Source organism: Anopheles aquasalis, chromosome 2 (genome assembly GCF_943734665.1).
Source record: "Anopheles aquasalis chromosome 2, idAnoAquaMG_Q_19, whole genome shotgun sequence".
NCBI classification, from domain to species: domain Eukaryota; kingdom Metazoa; phylum Arthropoda; class Insecta; order Diptera; family Culicidae; genus Anopheles; species Anopheles aquasalis.
Window position 1 is genome coordinate 65,683,147 of NC_064877.1, and position 12,500 is coordinate 65,695,646.

Sequence of the window (12,500 nt, forward strand, 5' to 3'; positions counted from 1 at the left end):
GGCATTTGGGAAAGATCAGCACAAAAGCTTGTTAAAATAAATTCACGTGAATGTTGAATGTTTCAATTACTTTTTCTCATTGCACTACCAGGCCGTTTGTCAGTTTTAACTTAGAGATAACACTAGCGAGAGCATTTGTTTGACTTTCAACTAATTGCAAAAACAAGATGAGTTCATCAAAAACATTCGTCATAGTTTTATCGATCAATTGTCATGTCGAGTTTTGGAACTTTTCCTCTATTTTCACAAGGAAAGTATGTGCACGTTCGATTTCACTGTCCAAAAGTGTTGATTTTTGTGAGATTTTTGTGTTCTGAGGTACAAGAACTGGCGCTGAACAGGTATTGCAAGGGTTACCTTTAACATTCTCGTAAAATTTTATTTGTTCATTGATTTGAAAGTTTCTTTGTACAACTCCATAACAAGGCTTCACTGAACGGAGTAATTCAAAAAGTTAATCCTGAATCAATAGCCTCAGCCACGTTCCTGCACTCGCACCCTTCTGCCAACCACTTTTCCGCCTCATCAAATGCCACGTCGCAAACAATATTCATTTCCCGCTGCGCACAACAATAACAACGCACAGGTAACTGAAGCGCAACGAGCTGCTGTAATACGATACATGCTGCCGCCGCCACCGCCGCCACCGCCGCCACCGCCGAGGCAACTCCATCGAAAAAGCGGCGAGCTCAGGCTCATAAAAACCGGGTAACCGGACCGGGGTGCTGGCCGGCAAACTTTGACCGATATTTTGTGTCGGTGGAAAAAGGCGTCTCGGAACAGAATGCGCAGCCAGCCGGAGTAAGAAGCAGGCACTGTACTACCCACTCGAGGATTCCATTGCCATATCAACGGCAGAGCAATGTTTTGTCCGGGACTCCGGATCTGTGGGGACAATCCGAGCGAGTGTGAGGCCGCGTACCGTGAGCTGCTGGTAGCTCCAGCTCAGCAATACTCAACAAAAATCCCATTTATTCGCTCGTGTCACCTAGCACCCCCGTTGGTTCTCGAGCACAAAGTTTATTGTCATGAAAATTTGATTAGGATTCCGACCGGACCGACTTTGCTTTGGATTTTTCGTCTTGGTGCTTCTGGTTCGGTTCCTCTGTTCCACCATACGCGGACACGGAGCCGACAAACGAGCAAACGATTCATCCGCAACCACTTCACGGTTACCTTGCCCCAAGAGCGCACACACTCGCACACGTACAGTGTCCGCAGCACTCCCGAACAATTTCCAACGCGAACCGTCAACTTTTCGAGGCGTAACTTGGCTGGCGGCTACGTCGGTTGCAGAAAATCCGCCACAACTCTCGAGACTTCCTCTTCTCTAGGGCGTCAGGACCTTCACTGCAATCCTTTTTGGGGTCCGCATGGATAATGCGCTCAACCCCAAGTTCCCCATTCGCCGCAGAACTGCCAAGATGTCGTTTGGATTGAATTTTGTTCTCATGATTGTATTTGTAATTTAATAGAGCGGGCTCGCACACGACGGGATGGTTTTTTTTTCGTTTTTTTTCAGGCTAGCGTCGTGTTGACTTTTGTTTCTTCTGCTTCTACACTGACCCTGGGGTTTCCACGAACCCTCTAACGTGTCTGGCACGTGATTCAAGTGGGCGCCCTCTCGTCCGGCAGCTCATTTCTCGAGCGAAGCGTCGCACAGAAGCAGCGTCGCAGTGCGCTCGTGCGTGAAGTGTTTAGTAAAGTTGGAATCGCCTCGCTGCGAGCTTTCCACATGCGATTTCTTCCCCGAGAAGGATTCCAGCATCCGTACAAGTGAGATCTGTACACTGGGACTGTACCGCACCAAAGGAGCTTCCGGAACCGCCGAGGAACGGTATGGAATGTAAAGTGTTAAATTACACGTTTATCAAGCGTTACTCCTCGTTTTGCTGGGTTGTGTACGCGTTAGCGTCACTTGCTTCTTATCCCTTCGTCTGTGCGAAGCGCTCAGTTCAAATCTGCCAGATTCTGGTAATTGAATTCGGACCGTAGTTGGACTGAAAAGTTCGCAAAAGGTTTGGGCGAGCAAACGAGCTGTTAAACTCTTTTCGTTCGTCACCAACTACTGCGCATCTTTTGGGACACAAAACCATTACAAGACTGCTGCTGCTGCTGCTGTAAGCCCTGAGCTCCTCCTGCAAGTTGGACACAGCACCGGCGAGCATGTGTAAGATTTCGAATAAATGTCGGCAGCAATATCTTGATCGTGAACAAAGTTGAAGTGTTGAGGTGGCGCCGGCGTCCGCCACCTAACTTTGGGGCAAACTTTCGATTCCCTTCGCCAGTCTCTAACCCCCTTTCCTCCTCGAGGGACCGTATGCATTCGCTCGGCAAATAGTTTTGCATGCGGGGTCTTGCGATCGGATCACGGTCTCGCCACCGTGGGATCGCGCGATGAAACATCGGGTTTTCGAGCAAATACTTTGGCCACCTTCGGGGCACCACAAGGTTTCTAACAGACGGGGAACACAAACGGAGGGAATTTCATTGCGCATTTGGCCCCCGTTGGTTTGATGCTTTAGCTTCGCCAGCTCCCAGCGGAAATTAAGAAGTTGGACAAAAGTTTAGCACCGATGATTTCATTCACCAACGGTCGGAGGCCGGGTTAACGAAGCACATCATCATTATCATTGGTGACAACGGTTCGCGGTTCGCGATAGGGGATTATGATGGTACGCTGCCGCTGTGCTTTGATGCCATCTTTTAGACACCTCGTTCCCTGTAGTATACACGATTACCGTTAAGTGAATGGACAGGAAACATGAACTCGGAATGCAGAGCGAGAGAGAAAGAGAGCGAGGAAGAGAGTGGCAGCTCTTTAAGAGGTGAGAGAAAGGGAATAACCTTCATCTGCTCAGGTGCCTTCAAGATTCGAACCAAACATCGATCGACGGAAACATTGACGGCTTGCGCCACATCCTGCATTCCGACCGTTCCGACACACCATCCGGAACTATTGATACCGTACGTGTTACGGGACCATCATCCGAAAGCCATCACTCTTCGGTACGCCACGTTTATCGTATCATTACGGTAAGCAGCATCAGCATCAGCACGAGCAGCGACTAAAAGCAACGTTAACATTGTTTCAGGCGCATAAACACGCAATCCATTTCACTCGATTCGACGGACAGCATCACACATCTACATCGCACACATACACCGGCACACAGACACGGCCCTATGGATGGTGGAAGGAAATATATGCCTTCTACCTCATGCTTCTTTTGTTTTTTCATCTTTGCTAAAAGCACTTTCAGCAGGCGCGTGCTGCGGCTTCATGACACGCCGAGATGCCGAGCAGGAGGATGTTCTTTCGTCGAACCTCGACCGTCGTGCGTGATGGCGTGTGTTTTTTATGTGTGCTGCGAATCATTTTTATAAAAGCCTCGAGGCTCGATCTCGATAACGACGGGTTTTTAATAAAAAACAACCTCTCGAGAGTCAGTGCGATCCAGTGGTGACAGCTTCTCAGTAACTCCTCAGGGGGGTCGTTCGTTTGTTCGTTCGTACGCCTTCCACCCTCTTTCCCCTGATTGTACCGCACAAAAAATGAATCTCAATTTGTTTTCCATTCAACGCTCCAAAATGGCCCCTCACGCGGCTTTCTCTCTTTGTTTACGCGCGTGACGCACAATAGGGAACTGTGAAATTCTAATCTCTACGCTAAGCTCTCCCGGCTCGAATGGTGCTCCTGCTAAGTATTCAAGGCAGCATCAGCAAGTAGACTGCCGTTTTGTGACTTCTCACGATGAAGATGTTTTCGAGTGAGCTGGACCTCATTTTGGTCCCGATCTGATTCCCGATGAGTCATCGTCGCAAAAGTGAAGCGAACACAACGATCCAGTACAGGAAGTGACGATAAATTACAAATTACGCTTCGCGCTCGCATAAAGCACGTGAAAATGAAATGCTAGGCATTGAGCAAAGAATCGAGAAAGGCACACAAGCTCCCGGGCAGGAGGACTTGAAACAGGTGCTACAACCCAAAAGACACTCGGCAGGGAGGCCAGGAATTGTCCTTTCACGGTGTTTATTATTTCGCCTCGAGGCTCGTCGGCGGAAGAGCGCCCAAAGTAGCTCGAGCTCGCGGCTTGATGGGTCGGAATGGTAGGGAAATGGTGATGATGAGCAACTCAGCACCTCGATTATACTGCCATTGCCTGGACCGATTTGCTTGTTTAATACGAAAATAATTAGCTAAGCAAAAAAAAAAAAGGAATGACAAAAGAGAGTTGGTGATGGTGATGGTACGGGAATGTGATGGAGATGAAATCGTGCAAAGAAGAAGCGAACGAGCACATCACATCAGCATCCGCGTGAAGCGTTCAGCGCTCAACGCATTCACTAGATGATGATGATGATGTGGCACGCTGAGAGGAGGGTAAGTGGATGTAAATTATGTGACAATATACGGCATTCGCGCTTGCCAGGCTGCCACTGTTGTTGTCGTCACAAAATGGCGGGCGGGCGACAAAAGGAATACACGCGGTCGCGATCCTCGTTCGGTCACAACACATCCATTAAACCAACAAACAATCAAACAATCGTCAGACAACAACAGAAAGCACAAACAACAATAATGCGAACAGATAATACACATCGCGGTGGTGGTGGTGATGTTGTGAGGTGGATTAGGATATATGCTGGTACGGCTACTGGTGGTGTTGGTTGTTGTTGATGGTGGTTTTATGAGTATGTTTCATGTTTCGTGTTGTTGTGCTGTGTTTACTGACGCACAGCTTGATGCTGGTACGACCAGCGAGAGATCAATTACATGGAAAAAGGGGCAGAACTGAGGTACTTCAAGCAGAGCCAATGCTTGCCAATTAGAGGATTAGTGGTCTGTGTGGCGCTCAAAGTACGTTTCAAAACCGGGGGCATCACTCCGAACTGCATGTCTTTTCTCTGTTTGTGTTTGATGATTTCGGTATGCGAACGGGAATCGTTTTTGGGACCAAAGATGGATAGAAGGTGGAGCGAGGCAAGGGGGAAGCGGGAAGGGGAGCGAAGGACGAGCACGAGCAGGAAGCGGAGTGGAGCGGTGGTGGTATAGCGAGGTTTAGGGATCCGTTGGCACCAATAATTACCTGTTTGTGCTGGTACCAGAGCTTGGGCAGGAAGATCAACCCCAGCGTGACGGTGTTGGTGAGCTGCGAGCGCACAAACAGGGCCAGGAACAGGGTCGACGGATTGAACTCGTCCAAGTACCAAAAGCGCAGAATGTAGAAGGTGGATGAGACGAGAAACTCGATCAGTATCGAGGCGACTAGAAACTGGCGCTCCTGTTGCGAAACAAGACAAATAGAGAGAGAGAGAGGACATTGAGTTTGACGCTTTAGTGACGTCAAAAAGTCTCTTACCCGAAACTGTGTGTTGGCATTCCGGCTGGCAATGGCCAACTGTAGACCGAAGCCAAGTATCAGCAGTTCGCCAGCCTGCGTGACGTAGTCCCAACGGAGCGGGCGGCACATGTTGGACGCGACCTGCTCGGTGGTGGCGGCTTCCAGCCCCGTTCCGCCCTGACCCGGCGGTGCCGGCCGTTCCATCTGCCACACCAGCTCGCTGTACTGCAGGAAGTCGAGGCTGGTCGCGGTGAAGGCGGCCAGGTAGCACAGCACCGCCACGATCATCGCGCACAGGTAGCGCAGCAGATCGAGATCTCTCACAACCCATCGATGAGCTTTACGGGTGCGGAACTCCACCAGGTGACGGTACAGCTTGAGCACGATCGCACCGTAGCAGATGATGAAGCCCAGCTCGCGGCACCACGGCTCCAGCAGGCACCGCACGTTCGACGCCTGCAGGAAGTGCAGTGCAACCTGTGACACAGAGAGGAAGAGAGAGATGAAGTGAACGAGAGATAAAGGCACAACACATCGTGCCGTCTTCGGAATCCATCTGGCGCACCGGAAGCGTAACAGATGCTAACCCCCACCTCGACCCCATAAATCATGCCAAATGGAATGGCAATAAAATGGCGACCGGAAAGACGCAAAAGGAACCATAAACGGCATCGATTCCCCGGTGGAAGGGGGGAGGGACTGTCACCCACAGACCGGAGCCGATTCGGTCTAATCAACGCGTTCCACGGGACGTCATCGACGGACGATTGCGATTTCGTTCGCGCCCATTCACACCACATTCGCTGCTCGTTTTGCGCGCTGCGTTGGCCACGACGTTTTGGCGTTTGATGTAGGTGGCCGGTTCGTTATGACGACCATCGTCGGTGACGACATCATTACGAACGTCGTCCTTTGAGCATGTAGGTGTCGGTTCTACCTTCACCCATTGGAGTTTCTTCGTTCGTCGCTTTTTCGTTGCTGACGACGTGAGCGAGTTGGTGGTGGGGTGTGAGAAATCAAACGAAAACTTTGATTCAAGCGAACAGACTGGAAGGAGTGTTACAGTTATGCGAAATGAGACCAGATCCAGCAGATGGCCTGAAATGGCTCTATTCTTTAGCAGCTTTAGTGCCAAGGCATCCGTCCCGCCACAAACGATGGAATGCAGACCTGGTGAGAACGTTACAGTGATCACTGGCATCACTATGAGCCGCGATTGAAGCGCGAATTTTACGTTACAGTCAGTGCAGTCCCTTTCAACTCATCATTCTCTTCATTTTCGGTCCAGCAAATGGTGCCACCAAAAACCGGGTCTGTGGTCTGTTGGAACGTATAAAATGTTTCATCTGATCTGGCAACCAACGCTGGAATCGAACCGGAGCCTGTCAGTGCCATTCCACAGCACAATCTATATCTTTTTTTTTGCGTTACTATGCGTTTGCTATTTTTATATCCTGTGAGCAAGCAAAAAAATCATCCCTGCTCCACCGCTTCTGACCCCTGCGAGGTGCGTGGTCACAAAGCCAGTTGAATCACTCAGCGGATCGACCGGGGGTTGATGGCGTGGGGTGGCGCTTTTAGGGGTGAAAGTGATGACTGTCCAGAAAAATTCTATAAAACCAGCAATCCACCATAGCATGTTCGGGCTTGCTGGCGGCGTCCATCATGGTGGATCGAGAATCGGAACGTGGTGCCATCCGGGGGGTGGTATCCGAACCGGGGCGATCCGATTTCGTTTTCATCATTCCTTTTTTTTGTGGGTGAAAGCCGCCCATTTGGCAGAAATACTTTCACGATAAGGTACTAGTGTGCGTGTGCGCGTGTGTAACGGTTTCGATTTATGATGAAATCAACGAATGCTTTTGATAAAAATTTGAACCCACCCTACTGCCCACCCACCAATCAAATGGGAAGAAGGGGGAAAGATGAGATTTTGGTTTGGCCGCTATCACGGGGCACTTCATATGATGTTATGTTGCGAGCTGCCAAGGTCGTCTGGGACGCCCAAGCACTGGCACGTGGCATCAGGATTCTCTTGTATCTGTGCATGTGCGCGTGTGTTGAAGTGTGCTAGTCCTGCGCCCACACCCACACAGAGAACTGCCTGGAGAGTTCATTCCGGCTTTGGGATCGATGTTGACGCAAGTGTGATGCTGCTACTGCTTCTGCTCAATGCTCGATGTTTTCAGTAACAGCAAATCAGTGATTGAGGGAATGATGATGATGTTGTTATTACTGCTCTCCAGCACAGCAACCCATTCGAAAGGACCTCCCAAACAAACATCCGGAACAATATTATTTTAAAGAACCCAACGAAGCGAAGGATGGAACTCTGTTCGGTTTCTCCTTGTTTGTTTATCTCGAATGCGCTGCGGGTTTGGCCCAACGGCTCGCTTGTGAAATCAGCTGTTTAATTAGTATGTCACATAAGCATGTTCCTTCTCACCACACACCAATACAGAAGCGCAGGCTAAGCGGTCCAATCGAAATGGAAACATAAATTGCTTCTCATCTATCAAAGTGGCGACCTCGAACCACCAATCGAACATCCACATTGGCAATTTGTGCCAATTCAATTATGCTGTTTGCCTGCAGTGCTACATGTGAGTGAGCCAGTGCCAGGTGAGTTCGCATAATGCTCTGCCGCTTTCCACGCGGGGAGGCTGTAATCATAGTGTGCCGGTTGCATCAACAGATGTGCCACCGTTAATATGCCTTGTAAGGCCGCAATTGGCACGTGTTCGTGTTCATGTTCGAGAACAGAGAGGAGACCTCGGACGTCAGAACAGCAGTTACAACGCTCCTGTAATGGACTCGTGTAAACTGAATTGTACAGAACCGGGCACAGCGTCTGACTGGTTCGGTGTGGTTTGAATGATTTTTCACTTTTAGTAAGTTACCTGCCTGGCCTCCTGTGCAGGACCCCTGTTACCTGGTGCGAATGGAATTGATTTTCATGCTTCTACAGCATCGCGTATAAATTACACTCCTGCTCTTCAATTCAACTGAAGAGAGCTGCTGCTTCAGCATCATCATGGAAACATAACACCAATCAGTGGTTGCCCAGTGTTGCAGATGCAAACTGCGCTTTTGTGGCCGCCAGCACTTGACAGTGTCATGGTACGTCTAGCGAAAAGGGCCGTGATGTTTCACGAATTTGAATACTCATTAATTTTGGCTCACAAAGCACAAAACCAACGCGGTCGCCGTGGAGCACAACCGCACCGGGCAGAAGAGCCTGTGCCAGTGTCTGTATCACATAACAAGCGCCACCAACCACCACGTTCGCTGAATTATGAAACTTCTCATTAGCAATTCATCCGTAAACGGTCCCTGGGATGTAGCCTCCAGACCTAGTGGCCATTTTGTAGACCACCCAGTGGGTTAAGCAGCATGGACTAACCCGGACAAGCCCCGATGCTTAGCAGCCGTATCGGTGTACAGAACCGCCAAGTATCAGGTGGGGTGGAAAATTGGGAAAACTACTTTGGGGAGCAAAGCAAGCAAAAGGGTGAACCGAGGTACGGCCAAATCGTTGGTGAACGAAGCAGCACCCACAGAGCGTGCCACCGGGACACCATCATCGTCTGCAACTTTAATGATAAATGGAAACTTTTGATTAAAATTGTTGTACAACGCATCAGCGCGTTAGTCGGTACTCGTGGTCGTGGAGCTGATGAAGCCGGGAGTCACGTCCACGGCACACGGGTCAGAACAATATTCTGACCCACCCAAAACCACCCGGACACAACTTACAAAAACTCCGACCGAACCGACGAAACCGAGAGGTTTCGTTCACCTTCTCTTCGTTCCTTTGTTTTTCCTCGCACATTTTCCGCTTTGGCTTTTTGGACATTTTCCGAGGTTAATTTGGCTTCTCCTCTTCGTCTCCTACCGCCCCATCCCGCCCGAAGGAATGGGCTGAGGTTTTTAAAGCGTGAGTTTGTCGAAAAAAAAAACAAGGGGAAGCAAAATGGCGGAACAAAAACCACCGAACTGAACCACGGGGTGGTGTACCGTCCGTCCGGACATGTTCGAGACTTTGTTTAAAGATCTTTCGGGCTTTCTGGGTGACGATGGCACGGTGGAGAAGGCACAGGGATTGCATTTTTGATGATGTTTCACTTTACCGGACCTGGTTTTAATCCTTTTTTGTGGGCAGTTCCTTTTTTGTTTTTCGTTTGTGCTTATCTCGAATCTTTCGCGTAACAGATTGCATTTAGGTGGCTGACGACCACTAGGCGTTCTTTTGGCGAGGGTTTGTCGGACAAAATTAAATTAATTTGTTTTTTTTTTTGGCAAAGGGGGTTGTTGTTGGGGGCACTGGGGTACTACGGGCGTTAAGATATCGTCCTGACACTTTGGAGCGTTTCATTAAACCTCATCCAGCATTAAATAAGATTTTTCCCATTTTGCGCCGGGGCAACGAGGCGGGGGCGTTAATCGAGGACGTGATTGGCATGATGTGATTCCATTTATGTGTCTGTTCGGAAGTGAGAACTGGGAAGCGAGCGAAGATGCTACTTACCGCTAAATATAGTAGTAAAATGCCGAATAAAATTGTCTCTAAAATGGTCCACATCCCGGTGGCAATGGTCTGCGGAAAGGGCGAGAAAGAGAAACAAAGAGAAAGAATAAGAAAAAGGCCAGGAAGGATAGAATGGGGGCTTCAACTTACCTTGCACTTCCGTTGGCGGAACACAATTAACGCTAACACTAAACAACAAAGCATGCAAGCTCCTAAGATAGCACCGATCGTCGCCTTCATCAGCGTTTCCGTGCTAAAGTCCTCGTCCGGGCTGTTGCAGCTACCGGCCGAGTCACACTCGCATGCGCTCGGGCATGGAATGCAGCTAATGGGAAGGAAGAAAATAAAAAAAAATGAGTCACCGATAAGAATTCTCTGAATTTCGATCGCCTCTCGCCGATCCTCACCTAAAGTTCGTAATGTTGCCATCGTTCTTGTCGGACGAGAAGCCCTGTATCGATTCGTTGGGAATGTAGTAGTCCGGCCGGCAGACGCACGTGTACTTGCCACGTGGCTTCGACGCGTCCAGCTCCGACAGCAGACAGAAGGTGGACTCGCGATCGCACACGTGCCGGCGCCCAAAGATGGCCTCCAGCGCGTCATTGCACTGATCCACGTCCGCCGCAATGAATGCCGATGCCACGATCCTGCGAAATGGGAATAGAGAATTAGCAAAGAACAAAAAGAAAACAAAATGGTGCATTTTGTAATGTTGGTTGACAGTTTTTGAGCGAGAAAAAGACACCATCCGTGTCCAGACGGAAGGTGAAGATCCGCTTCGAGGCCAAAGCTTGCTGGTCGTTTGGTAAAGAAGTTGCTTCACCGTTATCGTCTGAGGTCACCGTTATCGTCGCAAAAAAGCTCCAAAATAAGCGGAGAGCAACCGAGAAAGGGAGGAAAATGACGATGCAATGTCGAAGCAGCCAGGGGAAAATGGTCTACATGCCTTCCGGGTGGGCACACGAGTGAAAAACTTGAGTAAATTGCCGCCGGGCCCGACTTGTGCCAGTAAACGGCACTACACTACTGCCTGTCTGCTTATATGCCGCACGGCTATCCCATGCTGCCCTCGGTCGGCGTATAAGGTAAAGCTCAAATGTTAACCACAAAAGATTCGACCCGGGGGCCAGCAGGGCCAAACAGGGGGGTATGACAGTGAGAATGGGGTGGATAAATATTTATCTCCATCTTGTAAGGAGCCCGCTGGTGGTACTGCCCGGGCCCGGGAGGCGGAGGGCTGTCTTTTGTGCTCGACCTACGAGCTGAAGGATAAACAGCATGGCGATGGCATGGCGATGGCATGGCGATGCGGTGCGGACGTTCCATCGCTCCATTTCGATAGGATGTTTGATGTAACGGAGATGGTTTTCTACCCAGCTCGAACCGAACACGGTTCGACTGCTGCCTCGGCCGGCCGGAGCCTTTGGGCGGTGACCTCCGAGAACGTTGGAGGCGCTCAAAATTTTATGTTTTTATCAACCAATGGTAGGGCAAGCGAGAGGGAGAGAGGGAGGGAGAGAGAGGGAGAGGAGCGTAACGGGGACCAGCATTGAAGCGGTTACTTGGGGTCAATCCGACGGGGTTTCCGCAGCAGTTTATGAACGCACCACCATACATCAAACGCTAATGGTTTCGTTTGTCGACGCAAGAGAGCTACACCGAAGCTTGTTAGTGTTGCAATAACATTTTCTTCTACTTTTACTTTTTCTTCTTCTGCTTCTCGAGCGCATCACCGCCCGCAGTCAGCACCGGAAGTCGAATGCAAATACGAACACATTATTTGCACAAAAAGGACCAGAGGAAGAGTGCCAAGCAAAGCGGACACCGAAGCACCGAATTATGTTTGATGTTTATTCTTTTACTTTATGTTTTCGAGCAGGACTTTATTCGTCTCACTAGCTAGATTTGGCTGGCAGCAAGCTCTGTGGATAAGTAAATTTAATCAAAGAAAATGGTCTACCCATCCGGAGGAAGGATGCTTCACTTTATGGTTTCTGGCACAATCTGCCGAGCCCTGTTGGGATGTAACCAAAATTAGCAAAATGTATTTTGATTTACAAAAGATGCGATTTTTGTGATTTTTTTTAGTGAATTGTTGTCGAAATATTATGAAACTTTATGTTGTATGACATTCAAATTATGTTATGTGTGTTGTAGCTGAAGCCTTTTGGCTACATTCAGAACAACCCACTAAGGAAGTTTAGTGGCTCATAAAAACAACTTAATAGAATCTCGTAAAAGAAAACATTTATGGCCGTGAAACACAAGAAAATCTCCCACAGGGATTGACAGCTGCAGCTTCCAAATTGTCCTTGTTGACGGACAATACTGTTATCCCAAAGTTCAGATCAGATAGCGAACTACACTGCGCCATGACTAATGCGACTTAAAAAACGGTCTATTGTGACGTGTTTCTGAATGCTAAATAACTTGATTTCAGATGGCATCCACTGATTGATATAAGCTTCTTCTGAGTAATTTTAAAATTACGCTCTTAAAAATGCAAACCAAGAAAGTGGATCCTACTTAATGACCTTGTTAGCTGCGAGGTGTTTCCATTGTGTCTTTATCATGTCTTCACTTAGCCCAGATCTTTATCCACCATCCCAGACCTGAAGTTTAAT

The 12,500-nt window shown here is 49.0% G+C and overlaps 1 protein-coding gene across 6 annotated transcripts in view; it reads right to left on the reverse strand.

The window, feature by feature from the left end:
- The window catches only part of LOC126570440 (probable G-protein coupled receptor 158), a 49,821-nt gene that overhangs the window by 10,319 nt on the left and 27,002 nt on the right, over positions 1 to 12,500 (reverse strand). For all 6 annotated transcript variants that reach the window (XM_050228186.1, XM_050228185.1, XM_050228184.1 and 3 more), the window contains exons 4-8: positions 10,284 to 10,523; positions 10,027 to 10,201; positions 9,877 to 9,945; positions 5,367 to 5,825; positions 5,094 to 5,288 (exon numbers count right to left, since the gene is read on the reverse strand). In XM_050228186.1, the coding sequence (XP_050084143.1) occupies positions 5,094 to 5,288; positions 5,367 to 5,825; positions 9,877 to 9,945; positions 10,027 to 10,201; positions 10,284 to 10,523 (1,138 nt within the window). The remainder of the gene's footprint in view (positions 1 to 5,093; positions 5,289 to 5,366; positions 5,826 to 9,876; positions 9,946 to 10,026; positions 10,202 to 10,283; positions 10,524 to 12,500) is intronic.